This window comes from Rhodnius prolixus, unplaced genomic scaffold (assembly GCF_049639745.1).
Source record: "Rhodnius prolixus isolate KJV_2025 unplaced genomic scaffold, Rpr scaffold_9, whole genome shotgun sequence".
Lineage (NCBI taxonomy): Eukaryota > Metazoa > Arthropoda > Insecta > Hemiptera > Reduviidae > Rhodnius > Rhodnius prolixus.
Window position 1 is genome coordinate 26,021,923 of NW_027411604.1, and position 27,355 is coordinate 26,049,277.

Here is a 27,355-nt window from a genome sequence, read left to right on the forward strand (position 1 = left end):
TTCGACCGCAGTGCTGGATAATTATCTTTCATTTTACCAGTCGTAAAATCTAGCGTAAAACTCGCGTAGTTCTAGTACCCCTGATCGGTTTCGACTTTTAATTAAACTTGACTTAGAATGTGGAAACCGGTCAGGGATGCAAGAAATATGCTATAGCGGATAAAATCAAAGAAGTTAAAGAATAGCCCGATTGTGATTTTTTTTAAAATTTATTTTCCGGGCTTCTTTATGATTGGAAGTATTAAAATTTACTTATTGTTGTAACTAATGAAAATTAAGGGTAAATTGTCTGCAAGTAAAAAAAAATTGTTTCATTTGCAAGTTTTTTTTATTTTTTATTTCAACAACATTATGTACAAACAAGAATACTTTAATCAGAGATAAGACAAAAATAAATACTTTTCTTTCTGAATCAAAGACTAGCTATGTAATTTTATGTATCCAGCCTGTAAGTGCATGTATTCATTTAAACGATGATTTATTGGTGGATTTAAAGAATCCTGATATAAACTTTCATGGTGTAAATTATCTGACATTGATTTTCGCTCATGCAAGTCACAGCTTAATGACCAAGATTCAATCTGCGCTTCTGGTTCGTTGCTAAGTGACCAAGGATCACATTCAAGAGAATCTGGTGCCATAGTAAATTCTTCAAATCGATGCCTGATAAAAAAATAAAATAAAATTATAACTATACTATGGTTAACAAAGAAAGAAATAAAACGAACAGAAAAAGTAAAAACATCTAGAAAGCAACTAATTCTCCCAACACTTTCTAACAGAATTCTCCCAGATTCATCTGTCAAATTCTTCTGTATTAAAGGCAACAAGTCTATTCTACATCGGTCAAGTCTTTTCAATAATTGTAAATTGTATTTAGAATAGGACATTCTTAACGCTGTAGAACTAATCATTTTTATACGGGATGAATTCTAAAGCTCTTTCCTTTTACCCTAAGCGGGAGTCTAGTATGAAAAGAAGAAAAAGAGTAAAGATTTTAGAATATAAATACGAGTAGGAATAACTTCTGTGAAGAGTAGTGACTAACTTAAAATTTATGTACAATATCGTTCTATCTTGTAAGCAATCACTTAGAACTGCGTTTGTTTTATGATCGTAAATCAACAATAGAGAGCAGATAGATTTGACATAGACTATTCGGTCTTCTCTTCTCCATTACCGCAGGATCTTTAGAACCTACAAAAATTGTCCCTTATAACTGACTCAGTTGTAGTAAAAGAGAGTCGTTAATAGTAATCAAACAATGCTGCCTGAAATTCGTTTAATTGCTCGATCGTTCTGCTTCAAACAATAATTCTATACTTACAAATAAAATATAAAATCTTTTGTCCTGGTTTCTCTTCTCTTTTTGGAGCTCTTTATACTTAAATGAATAAATGATCTTTTTAGATTTAGAGCGGAAGGCTGTGAGAAAAAAAGTATTAAACAAGAATTCTAGGAATAAATAGAAATTGCTGATTACCTAGGTGTGATTACATCTAATGAATCTTCGAACTGACTGAAAAAATGGGTGGCTGGTATGGAGTCAGAAACACATGATTGCTTTCTTAGATTTGAGAGTAAAGAAACATGTGGCCTTGGAATATCATAGTCTGGATCTTCTTCACCCTCATTCTCCTTGACACCCTGCGAAAACAAACACATTACTGCTAGAGGCAAATCTATTTTATATAATCCTTGACAAAACCACATTAATTTAAATCGAATATTTAGAGCTGAATTCTTAGAGAAATATTTGAGGGAGCCTCGTCACATGCCAACATGAGTATGTTGTAGCACGATGGAACCCACTGCCGGAATACAGTTAAGAAGGTAGAGAAGGAATGATTCCTGCATGCAGCTCATTTATTTCTTACAAAGCTGTTTTATGCCAGGCTCATTGCGTTGTTGCATTGGCTGTTTGTGCTGCATTGGAAATGAATAGAATAAAATCATTCTAAAAACTTGCTTAAGAAGTATTGCGGGCGAAAATTGATAAAACTGATCAGTGGACTCAACTGGTTACTTAATGAAATTTCCAAGCAACAGTCTTAATTCTGCAATAGATCCACATATTGAGCAACATTTATTGCATGGTATTTCGATAGCAGCTAAAGGCTCCGCTATGTAGAGAGTCATGTTGTGCCCATAATTTCTTCCACAAAACGTAATACAAATACTCTCGCCAAGTCCAATTGTTCTTTTATTTTTTGATGTGTATGCATATCTGTTATATCTAAATTTATTGGCTTAACAACATCCTAATAGACTCAGTGTTTGAAATGGGGTCATTAAAGTGAATTAGAAGAAAAACTGAATATTGTGGTGTATATCGTAGTAAACTTAAGTATTCCTCTGATCTGAGATTTGCAAGCACATCTCTTTTCTTTAGTTCGCATCAAAAGGGCTGCTAATGGCCCCACAAGATGAAACAATACGCTACATGTTACGTTTATGCTTTGAGAACTGACACCTTATTTACTTCATAGTCTCTCAGACATGGAACAATTCTGATTAGGTTTGCAAAAACTACCCATATACTTCCTTTCTGATGGTAGATGGCTAAATCCCCGACGACGGTATTAAGGAGTTTATAATTGGCCTATTAATTTTCATTTTTACTCAAGGATCAGGAAATTTTCAATACACCTAAAAAAACATTTAAAATATAAATTTTACTTACAAAACTGTTTTGTCCATTTTCGTATAAATGAAAACTGGCCAGTGGTGCAGTATTAATTTCATTCAGTTTTGTTAACATTTCTCCCAATTCATTATTATTTTCTTTTCCATTTTCCTGGACGTATTCTTCGTCTTGGAACAAATATCTTAGACCAGGATCAGAATTTTCATGAAATAAAAAATCAAGAGTGTTTTTATTTTTTTTACGTAATTTGCGCACTTTGATTGGCAAAGCGGGTGGTGGTTCTGGATCAACTGGTTTATTATTACTTGGTACGTCATGACACGGGGATGCAGATCTTGTGTGATGGAATCGTGGCGGAAGCTGTGGAGGTTGTTGGCATATTTCATCATCTTCATTGATATCATATATAAAAAAAAATCTTCATTATTATGTGTACAAAGCTTATATAACTTAAAAATGCAAATTAGCATATTGATGATATTATCTATTTATTTAATTAATAAATAATGTGCAAACAAGACCAAAAATACAGTCAATAAATAAAACTATGTATACGATATCCTTTTGAATGCCTTAACTTGTAAAAAAAGAACATTTCTGCAATGTTTAGGAGGAAGTTGAAGAAAATAATAAATTTTATGAATGTTTTATACGTTTTGAATTTATGATTTTATGATAATGCTAGATATTTTAACAAGCCACTAGGGTTTATTCCCTTTTTGGCTGAACAAAAACTTCGAGCATAAAATGTAAAGCTTAAATGTGAACTTCAGAATTCGAAGTTTGTAGGGCTAGGGTACCGCAGAGGGCTGAATAAATGCTGCAATGAAAATGTTTTCTGGCAACTGGTGTGTGGTTTTTAAATTAATGTTAAAAGTGCTTCATATCATGCAACGGTTTTTTAGGAAGGTAGCACTTATTTAAGCTGCGACTAAATTTGACTCTGGATAAAATTCTGAATAACTTACCAGAACCGTTCACTTGATCATAATCTGGAGGAGGTTCAGGTTGGGGTAGATCATAACTTGTGCTCAAATCATTTGTACTGAAATCACTCAAATTATCCTGGAAAAGGCACGCTATTATAATGAACGAAAACATTGTGGGACAATTAATGAAATAAATAAATTAAAAATTATAACTTTGTACTATTCTACTTACACAATCAGAACTGGGTCCTTGCATTTCTTGAAAATTGTTTAGTTCAGAACTAAAAGAATCCACTTCCCATTTTGGTTCTTTCCGTTTCCAAATTTTTTTCAGAAAACTAAGAGACCTTTTTTTCATAGAGTTTCGTTTTATTAAATCACTGCTGCTCTTCTCAGATGATTTCAGTCGTGTCAATGTGCGTAAAATAGAATTACTTCTGCTTGTCCTACTTGATCTTATTGCACCTGGTAAAGGAATGGATCCTCTTGTTTTCTCTTTTATTATTTCTTGCAAGTTTGAAAAATCGTAACTTTCTGAATTTCTTTTGCTTAAGCCGATAGTTTTATAAAGAGTACCATAGTTTCTTGAGTCATCCATTGGAGAATGATGTTTTCTAATGGATAAATCAGTGTCACTTTTTGCTTCTTTTTCAAAATTTTGTCTTGAATTGCTATTATACTTCATTTTCAAATTCCATAATTTTTCCACAGCATCTCCATTATTAGGTTTATTTGTTTTTTTGCCGTAGAAAGTTTCACCAAATCTTTCATATATTGGTAAAGGCGAACAGCCTGATGTTTTTATCCTCTGTTCAGATCTGAAATGTGTATGCGATTTATTCATTTTTTCTCTTGAGATCATCATTAAACAGTCACTGTCTGAACGATTCACTCTATTCACAAATTTACGAGCCTGTTTGCTAATCACATTTGATTCAAATTTATTTACGTCTTTTAAACTTTCATAAATATTTTCTGAATATCTATTCACTTCTTCTTCAACACTCAAACTTCTACGCAACATATTTCCTTTTATATTATCGTTTGATGTTACTTTAAATTTTCCTGGAATGGAAGTATCGCTAACGGCTATTTTACTAAATTTCTTTGCTAACTTTTCTACCTTGTAATCTTTACCATCATGAACAATTCCTCTTGTCAAACTATTCTGCAGAGTATTTCTTCTGTGGCTATCTGCTGGATCGCGCTCAATAATATTTTCTTTTCCACTAATGGATTTTGTTTTTAAAATTACAGAAGGACTAGCAACGTTTTGAGAAGTTTTAACATAAAGCGGAGAAAGTTGTCCCGACAGAGTATTTGCATGATCTGATAATTTGTATCCGACTTCAACTTTGTTTTCCAAGTGATCCAGTCCCTAAAAAAAAATAAAATTACATATGAATTTATTTCAGACAATTTTTTTTCCCCAAAATTCTCCCAGGAAAGGCTGAAAAAATCTGATTATTTCTAGATACCATGTAAAAGAATAATTATTAAAGTAGGAAACTTTGTTACCCCAGTAGAATATCGAAAATGATGAACAGGTTTAGCACAGCAAAGAGCATGATTTGAGTTAGGCATACACATGGCGTCCATCAATGCTTGCAACCAGATATCATGATCACTTCGATTCAGAGCTCTCTAAATTATTAATAATCTTAATTATTATTTATTAATTACTAGTTGAATGGCTAAATTATAAAGTAGAACATGATTTGATTCCTAAAGTGCGGCTTTTCTGCGACATCATTAAACTATACTCAGAGTTTTGTATCTATTAAAGTAAATTAACAAAAAACTGACCAAAACCGCTGCTTAGTTCAGAGAGGTGTAGCACCCCTACTGTCTTATCGAAAAAGAATTTATTATTATGTTGGTAACATTAAATAAAAAAATTCTTTTTTATTTGAACTGGATGAAATAACCAAAGCTTTGTAGATTTAAAAATATGCGTTGTAGCCTTCGTTTATCCCGGTCTGGGGCCTCACACAGTAATTATGAAGAGTTAATTTTAGTAGGTGTTTTATGAAATTTGAAATTTTATACGCTTTTTTTTTAAATGTTTTTATTCTAAGAGCTTTAGTCTGCAGTTTTTCACTTCTTAATTATGAGAATTCCTCGCCTACCTACATCTCTAAGGTAGGAATTGGAATAGAATCAACTTCTACGGTGTTGATTTTAAGATCTTTAGTTTGCACTTTATCAAGCTTATCAAGAATGGTATTAGTAGCAATTATAAACACAGGAAGAAATTGAAAAAACGTTCAGATCTTAATGTGAAATGTGTAGCGTATTTATATTAATCTGATGACACTAACTGGGGGAATGATATTTTATTTTTTCAGATTGCAAGCTCTTTTGTCGTATATGTGGAAGTTTTATCTTCTGTATTAACTCTTTAAATGTGCTCTTAAATTTGATATACATTGTAATATGTATCATTTTATTTTTACAGAACAAGAAGAATTCCCTTACGAGGACTCAATTGGACTTTTCAAAAACAATAAATGAAACTGGTGTTTGCTAGTAGCTTCTAAGTGCCAACAAATTTTCTTATGCAAGCTTTGTTTTCTTAACAACAGTTAGAGGGAAAAATTCTCTGAATTCAAGTTATATACTAGCACTGCCACAGTTCCCGCGACAAACTGCAGGCAGTGTAACTGGGTAAATTGTCATTTAAAAAAATATACTTACTAATGAAACAGTATGCGATCTTGTTGAAACAATAATTTCATTACTTTTACCAGGAATTACACTTGCAGCCAAACCCATGTTGACGGTGCCTCGACATGGAGAAAGACTTAGATATTCCAGTTGTGATTTATAATATAAAAGCAGCCTTCCTTCCAGAACAAACCATAACTTTTTCCATCGGCACACAACTCTCTGAAAAACACACAAAATTTTTTAAGGAATTTTTATCAAATGCTACAAAAAAAAAAAAAAATAGGAGATACTGACGGCCTACATGGATTAATACAAAAAAAAAAATGCCTACTTTTTTCGATGGGCATTACATCCATCTACCAAATTAGATGTCGTGAACAGAGATGACCATAAAACATTCTTTACTATAAATTTCTTACTTTAACTAATAAATAAAATCCAATGCCTAGACAAGGGATCAAACCCAGTAAAACAATACAGCATAACTTTTTCGCGCCTCGTACTAACATGCTTCGAGGTAAGCAGTTAACCTCTATCCCTTCTTGAACGCTCGTCCTTACTACAAACCCAAAGAATCTCAAGGGTATACGTATCTTGAACTATAGTTATTTGAGTAAATGCATAAATACACTAATTTTATATTGTAAATTATAAAAATTCAAGAATTAGATCGCACTATGACTTCAAATATCTTAAATTTCGAAGTCAAAAAGTTGAGAAACATGGGTATAGATGTATGTATATAACAAGTCGATAAAAAGAGGCCTTTTCGACAACATAAAACACAAGAAAATGTGCAATCCCAAAGCTCTAATGTAGGACAAATAAATAAAAAAAGTGGCAAAAAAGAATTATTATCTGTTTATATTTACCATTTTACTTTTCTTTTCCAAATATCCAGCCATTTTTATTGGCGTTTTCCTTCCATTAGGTGATATCATTGTTGGTTTTGGTGTAACTGCATACTGAAACAAAATTTAACGATATAATGTTTAAAGAAACATCAACGAAACAAGATCACAGTAACTGCGATTAACGTACTGATTTTCTTTTCTTTCTTATCTTCCAAAATGATTTTTTGAACATCTTCATTTGCATATTATTATACAAAGAAAGAGTTCACGAGTTGATACCAAACTATAATGATGATAAAAATAGAATAGTGTGGAAAAAAACAATCAGAAGGAAGCTCTTGCTGATAATATACAGGAAGTAATATTTAATACTTTACTGATCTCTAGTTTACTATATAATTTCACATTTATAAAAGTGATTACATTAGCGGATTAATTTTTATTTTCTTTTTTTAAATAATTTGTTGTTTCATCATTTTTCATTGTAACAGCTGACTACCTACTTAGATTTTAGATTTATTTGTTAATTATTATTAGAATTAATCTTTATTACCTATTCTCATATTTTTATGATTATTTCGATAATATAAAACAAAATTTGGTTTGTTAAAAAAAATTCTATATTTGAACTTTATTATGATTTTATTAATACTCCTTGCATCAGAAATAAACCATTTCTAATAATAAACCAATAAATTTCTGAAAAACAGCACTTTTCTTCCCACTCCAAAGAAAATAAAATTAAGATTATGTGAAATGAATTTTTTTTAATGTTGTGAGTTGTCTGTGACAAGAGAACTCTGTCCAGAGGCCGGCAAAGCACTGGAAATATCTAAGGGAACCAATGACCTCACATTATGAAGCGCAAAAAAAAAAAACTAGGAAAGTCCTGGTTATAATTTCTCTTTATGTTGTAATGTTTATGTACAAATGCTAGATGAGTTCAAAAGTGAGTTTTAACAGAAAGGTACAACGTGAAACCTCAAAATAAGTAGAAAAAAAGAAAAGAAAAAAGATTCGCTTATTAACCGACTTTCACTTTGTGTAGGATTCATATTTTCAAAATTCGAACAATAATTAAAGGTTTATATAAGGAAGTAAACATTGGCCGAAATGCGTATGGACATACTGCGGGTAAGTCTAAGGTGAAACTTGAGACTAATATTTGGATCAATAAATTTCCAAAAATTCTGAAAAAATATTTTATGTCTAAGTTCTAATTTTTCACCAAAGATGTGAGAAGTTATACAAGTTTTTCAATAAACATTCGAGTATGTCTTCTACACAACGGTTTTCTTTTGAGAACGTTTCATGGCCGTTGGTATTTTGAACAGAAATCCTACGGCTTCTGAACCCTAAATTTAGTAAATGAGAGAAATAGTAACTCAAAAAGTTATTGACATAAGCATGAATTAGGGAATAAACTAAATTTTAAAATGAACTAAATGACTATATTGTTTAGTTTGCACGAAAGATAATAGATTTCACTAGTAGATGACGGCTGCATCGTACTACTACTCCATTCATAGAACAATTATTATCTATTTAGAAAGATTATTGTCCTACATTCAATACCCAATCTGCATAATATCCTATTCAGAAATTCCCCACGCCTTTTACTTTTGTTCTATGGACGAAGTCTGATCAGATCATTTCACTAAAACAGTTTGCTTGCTTAAAATACAGCCTTACTGGGCTTCTTAAAAAAAGTAGAGGAAATTTTTTTTTCCTATTTTGTCCGACTTTACGTCCAACTAACAAATTAAGTGTCGTGGTTCTTAGGCGGTTAGCAAATGTATTTCACTATAAATTTCTTACGTTAGACATTAAATAAAATGAATCTAAGGCTCAGATGATTTGAAGCATATTCTTAAGAAGGGCGTTGCGAAATGAAGCTGATTTAGCAGTTATGTTTAGTGCTGCACGAGACCGAGACGAGGCGAGACTTTATGCAGCCTCGATCTCGGTCTCGGTCTCGGCCGCTCAAATCTCGGTCTCGTCGAGATATCTCGGTCTCGGTCTCAGTTTTTTTGAATTTTTGTTTAAGTATTAAAAGTGGTTTGCTATTAATAATCTTTTCAAAAAATGTTATTATTTTCTAATAATTATTTTAATTTATATATTGGTAATGAAAATGTGTGTAAAAGAAGGCAACTACTTACACTTCAATGCATCATATGTTACTATTACTGTTATATATCTTTATATAATTTCAAAAAGATGTTAAAAACGCGCCAAATGAAAGACCCAAATAACATATCTGCCTCCTATAACAAGTTGTTTCGTGAAATAAAAAATACACCTCCCAACAAACTTCCCGCTCTATTAGTTATGGCTGTTGGTGAAGATAAAGAATCTGATGATTCACCTTTTGACGACGACGACGACTGCATCAATATTTTTGCACCATTTGCTCGAAAATCAGCAAATATCACCGAAGCATGGAAGACAGAAATAATTAATTATACCAAATTAGACCAAGCACCAGTAGACGTTGACATTTTAGAATGGTGGAAAACACTTGAGAATTCCTTCAAAAATTTGTCTGGAATGGCGAAAGATATTTTTAGTATCTGTGCAACTTCAGTGCCATCGGAAAGATTATTTTCGCAAGCTGCGATGATAATGACCAATAGAAGATCTTCTTTACTCAGTAAAAGCTCTTTTATGTATCAATGCTTGGGCAAAGAGTATCTTAAAAACGAAAATAGTGCGAGACCTGCGAAGCTAATGAGTATTGTGGTACTGGGTTCGATTCCCGGTCTTAGGCCTTGGATTTTATTTAATGGTTAGTAGAAGAAATTTACAGTAACGTATGTTTGCTAGTCGCCTCCGTCCGCGACACCAAATCGGTAGTTGGACGTAAAGCCCCGCCTGAAAAAATAGGCGATTACTTTACTTTGCTTACTTTACTTATGTAATAAAGAACACAATTTTATAATTTTGTAGGTAAAAATTAATATTTGAAAAACCGAGATGAGACCGAGATTTCTCGACGAGATATATATCATGTCTCGATCTCGGTCTCGGTTGCTCAAGTCTCGTCTCGGTCTTTCAAATATTAATAAAAGTACCGAGACCGAGACCGAGACCGAGATTTGTCTCGTTTCTCGTGCAGCACTAGTTATGTTATTTTTTTCTGTTGAGATTTTTTCAGTCATATATTATAGTCGTATATTCCAGCGATACTCGTCTCATAAACAAACCTAGTCTGAATTCTTTAATCCAAAATATAAGCCGTTGCTTAAATGGCATATTTACAAACTCATTAGAACTTCGAATCAAGTGTGTAATTGAAAGAGAAACCTGTTAAATAGATTTAAATATTTAATAAGTTCAAGATTTCCTTGTATTTCTGGGGTACGAATTGATTAATGATAAAATTTTCATCTCTTGTGAGTTATTGTTGCAGATTTTCTTCGTATTTCTGATTAATGAAATAAATAAAAAATTTAAGCTTTCAAGTGGTTTAAAGCTAAACCAGGGTAGTTGTACAAACTAGATAAATATATCTCAGTAACAATAACCTTTGGAATAATAATTGACTGTATATTTGCAACAGTATTATTTACAGTAGGACTAATGGAATGTTTTCTTTTCTATTTCAGAGAGAGTAATGACTATTTCAATGCTAAGTATTGGGTTCACAGCCTACATCAATTTAAAAAGACTCACGAATTTAATTTTTAATGGTAAAAATTCTACTATTTAAAGAGAAATAATTTTAAAATCGGTTTTTAAAAAAAAGAAAAAAGTCGGTCACCTGATGTGGTGGGATAAAAACCCAGCAAGCGTCACAATATGCTCTGGTTATCGACTAAGTAGCCTGATAAGTGGAACGTCTCTTATAAAACTAGTCATATCCTCCACATTAGAACTCACACAAAACAAAACAATATAATAAAACTGAAATCTTAAGAAATATTATATTTGTAAGGTAAATAAATGAAAATCTTATTGTTTGTTATTTCATTTCTAATTGTATTATTCATGGTGCTAACTTACAACTTTTCTTCAATCTCTGCCTATTCTAATTTGAGAACCCATAGATTGAGGTTACGCTCAGTAAGAGGGAAACCTTGTGAACCCAACCTTCCCTCAGAACCGCCCTACATAAAATGTTCCCAGAAAAATGAGTTATACGAGTACGAGTATAGTAGAGGTTGACGACCTGCTAATTCATCTAGTGTCAATCTTCGGTAAAAGAATTTCTTTCTAATATTCTTTCTACAAGAAGTTAAACAAAAAAATAAGGTAATGTCGAAAGAAATCTCGAGTGAAAAATCTATTTAGTGAAGTGGTATTCTGAGAAATTCTCTTCAAACTAGTATTTTTTTATTTTTTATTTTTTTTATTTAAGGCGCGACAACATCTAAGGTTATTGGCGCCCGGAGCTTTTTCCAGTGCACTGCCGGCCTCCGGACAGTGTACTCTCGTTACAGACAACACTGTCCATCACCGGGCAGTGAGCTGTAAGAAGCCCCTAGGAAGAGAAAATCTAAGGGTCAGCAGCTGGATTCGAACCCGGGACCTCCGCGTGGGAGTCCAGTATGCTAACCTCATAGCTAATCCCTTCCCTTTCAAACTAGTATTGTTAGCGGAATAGTTGACCGAAATTTGAAGATTTAGCTTTCCGCAATTTTGTTTTTGATTTTCAGCTAGAAAAGTGTTTATATGTGCAAAACCCAAACTTAATTCCTTAAAAAACCCTTTTTTGATTCAGAAGGCCAAAGCGGGTATTTCCAGTGCAAATTAAATATAGAGCATTAGATTCGATCGCCATTCCTCCACTTCCTGTAGCAAAAACATCCATCAAGAAAACGCAGAAACTCAGAATTGGTTCTACTTAAGTCCAAAATGCTTTATAAGAATTGAGTTTTGAAAATTTTATGTTTAACCGCGACATAACTGAAGAGACATGAAGCTAATGGCTTATTTATTATCATCATGTGATGTATACTTTTTTTGGGTAAGGATACATCCTGCTTATCATTGAGAATGTTATTAATAAATGTCAAAAAAAACAAATAAAGGAAACCTTTATTACACAGAAGTTTGAAGAAGAAATGAAAATCGCAACATCATCTTCGTAATGATTTCTTTTTTTTTTTAGATTTCCTGTTGTACTGAGGCTGGTTTTTTTTTCAGTGATTACCTAAACATGTCTTAGATTGTCTGTAGTTTTCTTTAAAATATAATAAATGAAAAACATGTAAGGAATATTTAATAACATTCTCATTTAATAAATAAGGTTATTTAATAACAAACTTAAAATTTGGCACATCTAGGTTCAACTAGAAGTTTTTTTGAAAATTCTATGCCTGCTGGCGAAAACCAAGACATCATCTAAAGCTGCTAACTGGAAGTGAAAATAGATTTTTATGTTTTAGTCATCATATTTTGGTGTCTTGGGAAGATTGAGATAGTTGGGACATGTGGAGAGGATGCCTGCGGGTAGGTTACTTCAGAAATGTTTAAACGGGTATCCAGGAGGCACAAAAATTTCTTGGACGCCTGCAACTTAGATGATTGGATGACGTAAAGGAAGACCACTTCAGGTTGCAGTGAAAAGATGGCGTCTCAAGTCCGCAGACCGGACTGAATGGGGAAAACTTATTGAAGAGTCGAGGTCTTACTCTAAGTACTGTTACACACCGGGTAGAAAATAAGTAAGTAAATCTTCGTATGCTCAAAGTTTACTTCTGTGAACTCAGACAACACTTCGGTGACACCTCTAACACCAAGGTGTTGTTTGCTAAGTACCGAAGAATGTTTGATACAAAGAACAAAGATAAATATGTACTATAGAGTAAGCAGACTTCCAGTGCATCTTGGGCGGCTCTGGCTCAGCTGTAAATCCCATGGGTAATAATAGGTGGACTGAGAGAAAAATAAATGGAGAAACAGGAAAATTGAGTTCGCCGAATGCACAGTTTTTGCGGGCAGTTATGTCAGAAATCTAAGAAGGCAATGTCGAGGGGCCAATCTCACAAAAGATAGTGAAAGTAGACATTATCACTTTAATATTTGATAGTAACTACTTAAATAGATTATAGTAGAACACAGAGAAGATATAACCACAAAATCACAAGAGGGATAAACCCGGGTTCAGAAGAAAAGGGAGGTTTTCCTTTTAAACTTACGAGGAGTTAGCACGAGAAATTTCGTATGGTTGCCCTGTTTGGAAATAAGCCACTACTGCTCTATCTAGATTTTAAATTGAGATAGATTTAATAATATTCATCGGAGAACAGAGAAGTGAAAGTAATCACTTACAGTTAACAGTGAAGTAACAATTTTTTTAAAATAAATTTTGAAACAAGAAATTATTGAGGAAGGAAGTTGCACAAGAAGAGAAAGGATATTATAAAACGACAAGAGTATGTCGGCGGGAGATAATTATAATTGGACTATTTTCAAATTATGAAGGAAATGAATAAGAACTGGTTTTTACGATATCTAGTAACAGATGATATTCAGCTGGAACCAGCACACGATAAATATGAATATTTTGATAAATTCCCTTTATTTCTAATCCTGCAAGATCATATCATTATCACACTTGGGTGTAGTTACCAATATTCCTAATCTCAGTAAAACTCAATGCCAAAAGAAACTTTATAAGATGGAATTATATAAGAAGTAATTAGATAAAATGAGCGAGTTTAGGCATTAAAACGGTTTTTGGCTCGCTTTACATTTATTTCACAAAATTTATCATACCGTAAACCGAGTCTACTTTGGCCCTAAAACAATTATGTCGGCCACCGACAGGAAAAAATTATTTTAATTTGGATTGCATCCAAAATGCAAGATAATTTTGCTCTTAAAAAATAATGGGACAGTTGTATAAGGGTTGATAACCAAAAACTGCACGAAAAAGCGTAACATTCAAAAACATCCAACTTTGACAATTTTTATTCTCTTTTTCTATAAAATATAAAATTCCCAAATTTGCTTTATAATATAGGGCAAATCCTCCTTTATAACTGTAATTTTTTGCACAACGTACATTTAATAGATTTTAGCAAAATTAGCAAAAACAGCATTGTCAAAAATTTGTCTTGTTCTTCTTGTTACCTTCTTTGTAAACGTAGTGCCTTAATGCATGTACCGAATTTCATGAATAAGGTGTCATTTGATCGGAATTTCATGAAATGAAAGAGGTGTTAGCCATTCTGAGCGTTTTGTGTAGCTATCTCTACAGTACTGGGCGTTCATTTTTGAGAATATCATTTGTTATAAATGTTCCAATTTCTGTACAGGTATGAGAGTTTTAATTCTAAAAGTACGGCGTAAAAGTTCAAAGTTGTAAGTAATCAAGAATATCAATTATTTCTAAAACAAAGCGTGAAACATTCATTTACGCCCTGTCATTTCATTCTCATGAATAAAATAAAAATCAATTAATCATATATGGAAATGACTCAACAAATGTGATCTTGAATAACAATTTTAATAAAAAAAAACATCAAATATTTTTTATGACGTCTGATATGTAAACAAATACAATCAAAACATAAGCGGTGAGATCGACTAAGTAAAGGTCAAAAACTTTTAAAGTTAGAATTAACAAAGCAAGTCCAAGTTGGTCAAAATTTGTTTTTATTTAAATTATCAAAAACACTTTCTCCATTCTATTTAACTCCTGAAATAAAATTATATTAAGGGGTTTTGTTTGTCTCCAAACTTCCAATTTCCATACATTAACCATCTCTGGGATATAAAGATATATTCTTAAGCTTTCGAATTACAAAACATTTTCTTGAATAGAATCTGAATTAGCAGCAGTTTCAGTATTCCAAAATTTTTTCGACAACGTACCCAGCGAGTTTCAGAACTTTTTTGAATTATTTTTTTATATTAATTTACTCCTAATCGCGTGGAGCAATGAAGTAAGAAACATTCGACAAATTTGAAGTAGCAACGAACAAAAAGGACTGGTAGCTCACAAAGGAAAAACAAAATAAATGAAAATATTCCAGGCACTAGGATAACAAAAGGACAACTCAAATTTTTGAATTTAATTTTCTCCATTTTCGATAGGATTTGGTACATTATTCAAACCGAGTAATTACATAATATATGTGTATTAAATATATGTAGATTTTTTTTAAGATAAAAAAAAAAGTTTAAAGTTTTAAAAATGTTTAAAATATAAGTTAGATCGTCGAGAATTGCATGCTCTTTGATTTTTTTTATTAGTCGTATTCAATTTCATTCTCAAGCAAATCTTTTTTCAACCATATAAAGTTTTTTTAAACATTTATTTATTATTTCCAAAACTGGTGAAAGTTCAACTTGTTTGACAAAAACATTTAATTGAAAAAATCAAAAGAAAAGGTTAACTAGAATGACCTTTACACCATCACCATTGATGAAAATGTTATTTAAAAATATATCATTTCACTTTCTGAGGTCGTTTAGTTGGTCATCTTCGCTCTATTACTGAGTGGATTATAATGCCGTAACTCATTACTGTTCTAACGTTTTGTTTTTGTAAAAAAAGAAAAAAAGAAAGAAAGAAAGATTCTCATTTTCAGCTTCAACAGTTACAAATTATTTTAAATTTCTGTTCATAAGACCTTTCCCAGCAATTACATCTATGTAATTAACAAGAATCCTAAGTCTCTGTTATCTAGTTTGGAGGCCAAAGCTAAAATATACATAAAGGGTAGCCTTCCTTTTGAAAATGTAAGGTAAAATACACTGGAAAAATACCGAATTGGGTTTCAGTTCGTCTAGATTTCTACTTGTTTTGTCTCTGTTATCTAGTTTTAAGACCTAAGCTAAAAAAATACATAAAGTGTAGCCTTCTTTTGGAAAATGTAAGATAAAGTACACAGGAAAAATACCGCATTGGGTTCCAGTTCGTCTAGATTTCTACTTGTTTTGTCTCTATTTGGTACTTTTAAGGCGAAAGCTAAAACAAACATAAAGTTTGTTTTTATGAGAATCAGTTCTAATTCTGGATAGTATTACTTTTTTCTAGAGCATTCAGATTTCCAAACGAACGTAATTCGTTGAGAAGGTGGAATACTAGAATTCTATTCTCTTTGGACTGAAGTTATTTCTGAAATGCCAAAATGTTCTGATGTTAAAGAACGCTCAAAATAAAAACAAATATTTACTCGCAAAATAATCTTTTCCATTTGATGATGGCAAGGAGCAAACTACAAATCGTCTCAGATATGAAAATTATTAGATACAAAAATGTTAAAGTTGCTACTTGTCTTTATCATAGTCGAAGAATACACCAATTTTCAATTTAAGAAATTTAAAACATTCAATCTATTGCAGATCATTTATTAAAATTAGCTGACAAGTTCTTAAATTACAACAAATGTTTTTTTAATAGTTATAGAAGTATTTATTGATTAAATTAATATTAACGAACGTGATAACATTCAAAGTCCTTTTTAATTTATAATGACAGATGAATATAAGAAAATTTCCGTTTTATAATTTAGATACTTATTCGAACGATTCGAATGTATTGGAAGCAACAGGCCTAAATTCAATCAATCAATCCACTCAGATTATCAGTATATTATTGCTAAGCATCCTACAAATGTAAATTGCGTGTATTTATTTTTTGAGAAAGAAAAACTCCGAAAGAAACGATCTATTTAGTTTCAGATCTTAAATTCAAGAAAAAAAAATCACACAGTTTAAGAAGAGAAACATATTCAATACAATTTCAACGATTGAAATATCACATTTTCTTTTTCTTTAATAACTTTATTGCTTTCACTTACAATTTGGATGACCATTTTTCACCGAAATTTTATTTTTTTGTTGAGTATTGTTCATTGTTTTTGGTGACTGATTCATTAATCCAAAATGAAGAAAGAATATTGACAATTGCAGTCAGATTTTTTTATTATTTTTGCCGAGCTTTTGTCTTAGGGACTAGGTCATCTACAGGGCTGTGAATATATTCTACAACTGGTCTCTTCACAATCCAGGACAATTTAAAACCGATCACATTCACTACCATAACAGTCACGTTAGAAGAGAGATACATCAAACTTAGATATAACAATGTAAAAAATAATAATGGTTAATAGCATAAGGTAATAAGTTAAGCATAAGTTAATTTCTATTAACTTTTATTTTATAAATTAAATTAATGTACATTATAATCTGTAACTGTAAAAGATGTTACACAGCTCTGAAGATGACCTAGTCCATAGGTCGTAAGTTTGGCTAAAAATAAAACAAATATGAGTGAAATTGGCAATATTCTTACTTCCATTTAATTTTCTACTCGACGAATAATTGGTTTTTATCGTAACAGAAATTGCGCGATTCCGAGAAGACTTAAATTAAAAAAGGTAATTCTCTGTTACTGTTTCTTGAAAAAACATTTTGGCATCACTTGCAGATCGGACAATTTAATGTATGGCAAAAAAAAGTGGACTTTCTGAGGATCTTTTAGATTTTGATTTCTAATATTTTTCTAAAAGTTCTGTAACTTCAGATTTCATTTAAATTCGATCAATGCTCTCCGCTGCCTGATGTAAAGAAAATCTTTCAAGAAAATAAAAGTAACTTATTAAAGATAAGCGAATGTTTTACCCTGCCTTCTTTTTTTTAAAATTAAAGCTTTGAATTTTTTTGTTGCGCATTTCTCCGCACAGAAAGGAATGTTTAGATACATAATTTTTTAAAAAGCGTAGAAATAAACATATTACAGGCGATTATTAGAATGAAAGATGAGTACATTTCAATTAGTCTGAAAGGTATCAATGTTATTTGATATAAAAGTTATAAGATAGTAGTTAAAAGTTAAGGAATGTTAATCAGAAATGTAAAATACCAAAAAGTTACTTCAGAAACTTCTTTCAAATTCTTAATTTACTAACTTCCAATTTCTTATAAATTCATTGCTTAAAATAAATCATCGAACACTTTTAAGCAGAAGATATCTGATAACTCCAGATATGATAGTATTTGATTAAATTAAATTATGAAATATGATTTACTTACAGAAGAAGAACTTGAAGAGCATGGAGTCATCCGTGTCAGTTAAAAATATAAACTTCAGTTTTATCAAAAATTAAAAAAAAGAAGTGAAATGAAGACCAATTTAGATTTATATAATATAAAAAGAAGAGTCTAAATGTTAGAACTACCGTCAAATAGAATAAAATTGATAAATATAGTGTATCAGTGAAAGAAAAACAAATAAACAAAACGGGTGATGAAGGTGTTTGAGTGCACGCAGAATTAACTCGGATGACCTCGGCACATCCTGACAAGTACTGGCTGTAGGGTACACCCTACCACCGTATACACCAGCAGTATTGTTTATATACCAGTTGGTTTACCGTCTGTACAAGTGAACTATACTGGAGAACTAGCAGTCCACCATACGGTGGCGTTCTCATTCCCCGCTGGCTTACCTCCAGTAACCAGCCGAGTTCCCCTACCCACTGGACCATCTTATTAGTCACATGTGCTTCTGCTTTTAATCTAACTTGTTTTTTTTTTTATTTTTTCACTTAATCATTAGGAAGTGACTGGAGATTATTATTTACAATTTCAGATCGTACTAAACGTATGCTTTTGTTTTATAAATAACCAGTTGAATATTGTAAATCTACCTAGCTCATTCATAAAGACTCTTGTGTGAATGTTTAACTCATCTTAATGAAATTTTGTAGCATTAATTAACAAATTTCTATTAGTTTTTCTAGGTCCAGTTTCTAACTAACCCTGTACTTTAGTTAGGCCCTTTTTCTTGTACTCTCTTGTTTTATACCTTGTATTGATTAAAAAAAAAAATTGTTTTATACGTTTTTCCTCATGTTATACCATCAAAAATTCCACACGATTATCAAAGTGTACTACTCAGTATCAAATTGGCTTTGCTCTTAGTAAAACTAGACCTAGATATTTCGTGTTTGTTTTCATATAACAACTTATTAGAAAATGTAGTGCTGAAACGCAATAAAGATTTATTAATTAAGAAATAATCCTCATCCATAAATGCAGCAATTCTCCCTCTTTCAGAACTCTCCACGACACAGTCCAGAGTCGACACAACTCCACGAAAAATCTTCCATAATCCCAATGATTCCTTTATCCAAAAACATCGATTGAAACAACAATCCTGTCTAGATTACAATCCTAATCTATTCTGCCGCCTATGATCCTTCAATTTCCTGCAGACCAACGGACAAATGAAAATACGGTTTATTCCGTAGTGCTGAATATTGAATTACATTGCTGATTTTATCCATCGAAGCTTTTCTTTTACGGTTCCGGATTTTCATACATCATCATCAATTCATCATTTTGGTGAAGAGAAATTACACTACACGTGCTGGCTGTTGAAAATCCAAAACTTGCCAGAAATAGATAGAAATATGGTTAAAGACAGTGATACTTAAACATCCTCTTTCATCATTCTTCTCTTGCTGCAGTTTTTCCATCGTATAATCGCCTATCTCTGTCGCTAAACGTCTCTAATTAATGTAAAAAAGTGATAATTGTTTGGATCAATGTCAATGTATGTCAAACATCAATATAAATATTTTTAAATAATGTTTATCTATTTACTTATAAAGAATAACTATAAATAATAAAATTTCACCAAACCTAGTCTCAAATAAGTCTTTTTTTTATGAAATCAATAAAACAAAAGCATACACTTTCCCTTAATGAATTCAATTTCCCAGTCAAAATTGGGCTAACCTCTGACCTGTTTTATACAGCATTATGTGAGTGACATTCTAATGTCTAATTTTTGAAATCTTATGGGAAGAATAGTTTAAACTACAATAATAACCAGTTAAGAAAACTCGAATGAACTATATTTTTTTTAAACAAAAACAAATAATTTACTTAATTATCTAATTTTAGCGTTTATCTTCTTTACAGTTACAGTATTTTTAGAGATATTTAAATAATTTTAAAAAAAAATTTTAATCGCCCGTTACGAGAAGACTTTGTCCGATAACCGGCTGCAAACGGCTTCATGTGTGCTAATGATTACAACTGTTGCTAAGTCTTATTTAAAAGGGAGGACTTTTATCATATTTATTAATCATTAGCTTGTTAAATTTATCAGAAAAAATGATATATTTATCCAACAAAAATAGATTAAGGGAAACATCTATTCAAAACTGAGTCTTAACAGAAATCACCTGTTGATAAGCCGGTTTTAATTTAAATTAATGTTTCCTGTTGTATGCATAGTCAAGGCTAAATTTAAAGACTTCTACTCCAGTCTTTATAAATAAAATTAAGACAAGTGCCAGCAATAGCTGGAAGAGCTCCCATTCTGATATTAGACTTACCTTTCCAGTAAGATGCATAAGATATATTTAGAATTATTTATAACATATACGACTTATTTATTATGTATGCATAGGGAGTTGAAGCTACAGAAAAAAAAATTAATAATAAAAAATAGAAATGAAATAAAACGACATTAAATACGATATAATTAAATATATGTAATTGTAATAAAGACTATGTATATCATTTAGGAAATTTCAGCTCTTAGTTTAACTCTCCTACATTTGTGCAATCACATGAATCTATCTAATTGCACACCCTAAACATAAAAATAATTCTTGACTCCAAAAATTGTAAATAAGTTCGGATTTGTTTTTTCCGTGAAGGACTGGCAGGTCAGCTTCACTCTAGTCATGTTTATTTTTGAATAGAACTTAATAATCTTGACAAGGGATTCTGGGTAAAACTTGAAGGTTGGAAGTTTTTTGATTTACTAAGTGCCTAATTTCAGTCATACTCGCCTTTCACGCTGTCAGGAAATATTTAATACGTGAAGGGCTGATTCTTTTTCTTTCTGGAAAACCTACCCAGCTTTTACAGGCGTGTATGAATTTACACTGTCTACTATAGCCCATTAAGATGCCTGATTCAAACTTTTACTTAACTTCAAAACGGTACTGCTTGCAATAAACTTGACTAAGATTCGGACACTTTTGAAGAAGTATCAACAGCTTTATTGATAAAGAAAAATATATATTCATCTGTAAAGATGTAGACTGTGTTCTGAATTCTAGTAATAATAGTTGTAGGGGCTGTTGTCTCAAATCAAATTTACATTGTTCATTTAACTTTGGTAGTATTGTGAGAAGTAGACTTTGCAACGTATCGGAGTAATAAATAAATACTGCTTGTAATATAATAATCTGAAATTATAACTCACGAAGTTATAGAATGTATGATATTGTTAATTACGCGATGCCAGCAATGCGTAACAATTTCATGGAATGTATTATTTACAGAGGGAAAGTTCTTTTTAAAGTCATGTTTCTTAAATGATATAAATTTTTAAGTAGTTACTTTATTTTTTAAATAAAAAGAATGAAAAAGATATTAATTTTTATTAAACTAGAGAAGGGATCAACTGATAATGTCCAAGGTAAATGTGGAAATCCAGGAGGCCTTGTTTAATGTTCATTGATTTAGTGTTACTAAAGTGTATCTCCTTTATAATTAATTATATTTCCTATCCGCTGGACAAGTCGTTGAACTCGGCTGGCGTTTTTAGGGGGAGATTTTCATTTATTAGGTAAACTTTTTTGTTATAATGGGTCTACATTTGGGTATCAATATCTTGCTTTCTACAGTTAAGAAATCTATATAAATTCGTACAATTGTAGGGAACATTGATCTTTACCACTGGATGAAATATTATCGTTTTACGTGGTACATTAGAGAAGATATGAGGTTTTGAAATTTGATGGTTTTGTTAGACCCTCAAACTTTGGGTATCAATATCTTGCTTTCTACAGTTGAGAAATCTATGCAATTTCGTACAATTATAGGGAACATTGATCTTTACCACTGGATGAAACATTATATTAAATCTCAAGTTAATATTAGTAAATTTGGGCCTCCACCAAACGGACGTTTTGAAACTGGTATTGAGCCAGAGTGGTGATTTGATATAGTCGTATCTTCAGAAACAGGTACTGAAAAAAGTTGATAATCCACTTCCTGCTTCAAGCATTCCCAGTACCTACTGCTATGTAATGAAACTGGCTGGCAGCATTACATAGTTCTGTTCAGCGTAAAAACTTATGTCGTGTGAAAGCGTTTATTTATCTTTACATCAGAATTCGTTTAAATGATTTTCTCTTTTACTTTCTTATTCATTATTTCTAATTTCAGTATATTTCCTTCAAACGTTTCTCTTTAACAAAGAACTTATTTATTCATTTTTTAAATATTTTTCATCATTGATTTAATATTGATGTAATAAATTTGAACTTAAAAAACTGCTACAAACATTTGTGTTATTTATTGAAAAATATATTTCAATACAATTTACTTGCTTTACTGTGCCAGGCAATATGATCTATTGTACTCTAATTTTGGCTTCAGAACCCATTCAATGTATTATTTTCAGTTCATCTATCATACAATGAGTTTATTGAGAAAACATAAATGATTATCTAGAAGGAAGAAAAAATAATGCCAATTTCAGTCATTCTTTGTTAAACAAAACATGACTGAAATCAATAAATAATGACTGAAATTGGCATTACTCTTCCATCCTTCTGGACTAATGAATCAGTCACCAAAAACAATGAACAATAAATGATTATCTTAAAATTTATTTACTTATTTTTTTTTTCAATGCAAAATAAATTATAAATGTGAATGTTTACATTCTGAACCGTCCTGAAAGTTTTAGGGCTAGAGTTTGCAACGCAGAAGAATATGAACAAAACTTCTGATTAACTGGTAACCAAATGAATGGCAACGCTAGTTAAAGGCATTGAAAGTAATAAAAATATTTAAAATGAGTTAAGTTTGCAGTTCTTGATACTGGTTTTTATCTGGCGTTGCAAGCATTTTTTTTCTCTATTTCTAACCGGTTTCGAATTTTTACTATCCTCAGAGGTAAATTAATCAATTTGATAAAGAGTATTTCACTTCAACGTCAGTCAGTGACGGAAATTTAGTGAAGTCAAATTCTCTACACCAAACTGATGACTTAAACTCTGACTCTGTAAATTAGAAAACGGCCAGAAACTGAAAAAAATGCTCGCTACCACAGTTAAAATTAGCGATATTATAGAGTAAGCGGACCTAACCACAACTTCAACAAGTTTTTAAAGGGCATCGTTATGAATCAGTAATCATTTTGCTTCTTATATAGCAATGAATAAATTTAACTTTTTTAATGGAACTTTATAATTTTTTCATTTTTATTTCTGAAAACACTTATCACATTGTCGTTTATTTACATAAGTCGCGCAAACAAGTTTAACTGGCCACTACAGATTCCTAAACACCTCAGTTTGACGTAAAGGACGAACGGATTATTAAGAATCGTACAAAAGAAATAGTAGCATTGGAGAAGAACTAGCTATTCCTCTATGGATGAAGGCCAAAACTTTCTGTTGGAAAGCAACCTGCTCTCGTATTACCATCTAAGCATTTAACTAAGCGTTTAACATCTAAGTAAATTTTAGGACTATAAAGAAAACTGGAAATGTGCAGTGAAAACAGTTTTCAACTGAACACTAAATTTAGAGAACAAAGCTTTTTAGAGCACACAACTTTGGATTCAACATCATTTCATTTTACACTGACTCTAATGTGATTTATTTCAAGTATTTAACATCAGTTTTGTGGAAACCAAGTATTGCACGGTAATTTTTCCTATTTTATTAACTTCTTCAACCTGTACTTCTTCAGGTAACCAGAGTCAGGTATCTTCTATTTTCTGGTGTTGTTTACTGTGATAACAACTTTTTATTAAAAAAAAAAAAAAAAATCCTTACAGAATTGTAATTATAACATTAATATGAGGGCAAGTTATGTATTTGTTTCGCCCTAATAATTCTTCATATCGCTTACCCATTTTCGTTCAGTCTTATAGCTCAGTTAATCCTTAATTACATTCTTATACACCACGTGTTATATAAACAAATCTGGAGTAACTCACAAGGATCTCTCTTCCTATAACTACAAAATTTATTTCGATAAGTATAGAATTCTGTTTGAATAACTTTTAAATTCGTTCGTAATAAAATAAATTGAGGATAGTTTTTTAGTAACATTGATTTGAATGGTACCATATTATCTGGCTTGCCTATGGCGAATCAACATCTGAGGAGGTTCAAGCAAAAAAAGCATTTACCGACGTGAAATAGAGACAACACTGTCCTTCAGCTGATGCTCTTGAGACTTGACTAGAACTTCGGATTTTCGTGAGGGAGTTTAGTGTACTAATTCATTTCAGATACCAACATTAAATTGAAAGAAAAGTATTGAAACTTCTAAGCAGTTGAAGAAGCTTTTGATGAAATTTACTATTTAATTTAAAATAAATAAACTAATTAATTTAAAAACATATAAATCTCGTTGGAACTTGTTTTCGTTATTGAGAGGGAAGAAATAAATTTACTAAAATCAGCCCATGTTTTCATATTGTACCTACTTAAGAAGAACGTTTGTCCACTATTTTGTACACTTATTTTGGGCTCAGAAGTTACCAATATTAAGTTTCAAACTATGTTTTTCTATAACAACCTTCAAATCCGTTTAATCAACATGAACTTATTAACGAAGTTATTAATTTTTAAATATTTCTGATAGAGAAAGAGAGAGAAAAAAGCTCTTTTTTTGAGATGAAAAATAAAGTAAAAAGAAAAATGAGCAAAATAGAGCACAACACCCCGCACTCAGTGAGAGGAATTTTAATAAAGGACATCCTTTAATTGCGTTTATTTGGTTGGCGGATATTGAGAGAGAAACATTGTATGCAGTACGTAACTTCTTAGGTAATTGCCAACTATTAACTTCAATTACATCCCATTGACAATAATTATTGTTCAATTTTGTAATGAAAAAACGGAAAATTTTCAGAAAATAGATGTGTAATAGAAATGAAAGCTATTTTTCATATTAAAGAATTAGGAACTGGTATGTTGCTGATTTCCTTCAACAAAAAGAATTGATTGACTTTATTTGTTATTTAAAATAAACATAACATGATGTAAACAGTTCCAAACAGATTTCAATCAAAATTCATTATCTTTGCTCACTTGAAAATGGGTTATATGAAGCAATTATTAATCAGGAAAAGGTTGTACCCTCATAAAAGAGAAAAGATCTTTTCAAATGATGCTTTAAAGTTTGTGTAGATGAAACTAATATCATCGATGAAGAAGTCATTCGAATGCAAAATAAAACAAGAAAAGAAACTTAAAAAATAATTAATGTTATCTCTCCTAGTAGCGCTGTACAAATTAACAATTTAAAATTTTGTATATAGTTAATAATTTAATTCATAATTAGACCATACAATGGGAGCATTGGTGACATTCAACTGCACTGCAACAATTACAAATTTTCACTTTTCTCTCTAATTAATGAATGAATATCTAATAAGTTTATTAAGCAATTAATAAATTTATTGAAGCAATTAATGATTAGTTATAGAAAATGAACTTTTTGTAAAGCTTTGGTTGATCAAAATTAATAGTTCAGGAATATGCAACAGCCAGAAAACGATGAGGTACAATGTTTTTAAGCATACAAAAAAATCTTTTGGTACATTGAATACAACACCTTTAAGAGTTCAATCCATTATTAAGGCTATGATTTTTCTCATAGAGTTATCAGTGGCTAAATATAGATTATATTTGAGAACTTGTTCAATAAAAGTAAAAGTTTAAGCGAAATTCATTTGGCCAATGTACAGTTGGCAATAGTAATTGCTCTACAGTGAATAGTTGGATGTTTGTTCTAAAAACAGAATTGCAGTCATGTCATGTCCACAATAAGATTAAACTCATTATGTCTTCCACTCTCTTCTTAATAATTTTTATTTAAAAAATTTGGAGCTAGCCGAGCATTAAATTAAATTTAATTATACTTTAATTGGAAAAAATACAAAGCGGAGTACAGCTTTTTAATTGTTAAGGATGCAGTTGTTTTACGATATGGCCTGCAGCCAAGTGATTGTCCATGCTGAATCAAGGTTCCTTCCTGTCTGAAAAACCATCAGGGTTTTCCAGCGAACTATGCAACTCCTTGGTAATCGACCAACATTAGCGATAAACGGCAAAGATTTCGCCTGATAGCCAAAAAAAGCTTAAAGAAGTAGTAGTTCAGTAGTGACAACAGCTAAAATAATAATTATGTTTTCAACCCAATCTCATGTTTTTTCACTAGTACACATTGCATTCATTCGAAATCTGATGTTTACGCACGTTAGAGAAAAGAAAACAGATTCATTGTTGTAATCTATGGATCCAAATTACATAAACAATCTATTTTGTTATTTCAGATAATGATCCTGCAGGAGGCCTTGCAAAAAATTTATCGAATTTGTACCTCTTTCTATAATGGATGCTAGTGTAAGGCAAGATATGAATTATTCAGGTCCTTTATGACCTTATCACAAATAATTATCTTTATTTCCGATTATTAATTAATGTATGTAGACTTTGTTAATTGGGCCACCGGATAACTGGATACATAATTAACAAATGCATCATCTTAGCACTGATAATAATCAGTTCCCTTTATTTACATCTCAATTTGTATTACAAATTCGGAATTTGAGATAATAAATGAATAATCCATTTTGTTAAGAGAATTCTTCTAAATTTAATATTTAGTGTCTCGACTTACTCGTAGCTAAAGAGATAGCAGTATTCTGATTTACTGGAGAATCTTGAAGTTATAGTTCCTATAGACTCTCCACAAATAATTTTGTCCTTTATGTGTTTAAAAGGAAACTGATTTGCTCACATTAGTCAAGTGGAAGAAAACAATTTCCGTGCAAATCTTAGAAAATGTACAGAAGTCCTATTTCCTACTTACCTCCTGATGATTTGGAACGAAACGATTGTTCAGAGCCGAAAGGTGTGTCTTCCCTAGATATCACTTTTCCATATTTTAGGATTTACAATTATTTATCGCAAATTATCATAGCAAACTAAAACTTATATGCAAACATGTGTATGCAGGAGTGCAAAGTGTGTACGGTCGCAAAAAAACTACAATTTTATATTATATATCAGTGAGGCAAACTCCCCTTTCAGTCCCACCACTGCCCTTACATCATCACATACACCAAAGTGGGGGGCGTACACTTGGTTTCAAAACCGGGGTGATTCACAAAATTTGAAAACAACCGAAATTATTAGGGCCCTTAGGTTTTATCAAATTCTAATAACGCTCCTAGCTAAAGTAAAAGTGTCCAGAATTTGCTAGAAGAAAACAATAGAGGAGAAGGTAATAAATTC

The 27,355-nt window shown here is 31.3% G+C and overlaps 1 protein-coding gene across 3 annotated transcripts; it reads right to left on the reverse strand.

Moving 5' to 3' along the window:
• Positions 1–306: 306 nt before the first annotated feature.
• LOC141454822 (uncharacterized) lies at positions 307–27,045 on the reverse strand. 3 transcript variants are annotated; one of them, XM_074129484.1, is made up of 9 exons: positions 26,931–27,045; positions 7,119–7,211; positions 6,274–6,465; positions 5,095–5,220; positions 3,809–4,954; positions 3,616–3,712; positions 2,684–3,036; positions 1,484–1,647; positions 307–663 (listed from the first exon to the last, which is right to left on the reverse strand). In XM_074129484.1, exons 2-9 carry the CDS (start codon positions 7,185–7,187, stop codon positions 420–422), a joined length of 2,391 nt encoding a protein of 796 aa, XP_073985585.1. In that variant the 5' UTR covers positions 7,188–7,211; positions 26,931–27,045; the 3' UTR covers positions 307–419. The 3 variants fall into 3 exon arrangements, with proteins under 3 accessions (XP_073985585.1, XP_073985584.1, XP_073985583.1); XM_074129483.1 differs by lacking the exon at positions 26,931–27,045 and adding an exon at positions 18,093–18,369; XM_074129482.1 differs by lacking the exon at positions 26,931–27,045 and adding an exon at positions 7,288–7,443.
• Positions 27,046–27,355: the final 310 nt, after the last annotated feature.

Coding starts and splice junctions, on each gene's coding strand:
- LOC141454822 (XM_074129482.1), bottom strand. CDS start 7,344: ATGCAAATGAAGATGTTCAAAAAATCATTTTGGAAGATAAGAAAGAAA. Junction 7,212..7,287: donor TAAGAAAGAAAAGAAAATCA/GTACGTTAATCG, acceptor ATTTTGTTTCAG/TATGCAGTTACACCAAAACC. Junction 664..1,483: donor TTAGATGTAATCACACCTAG/GTAATCAGCAAT, acceptor TTTTTTTATCAG/GCATCGATTTGAAGAATTTA.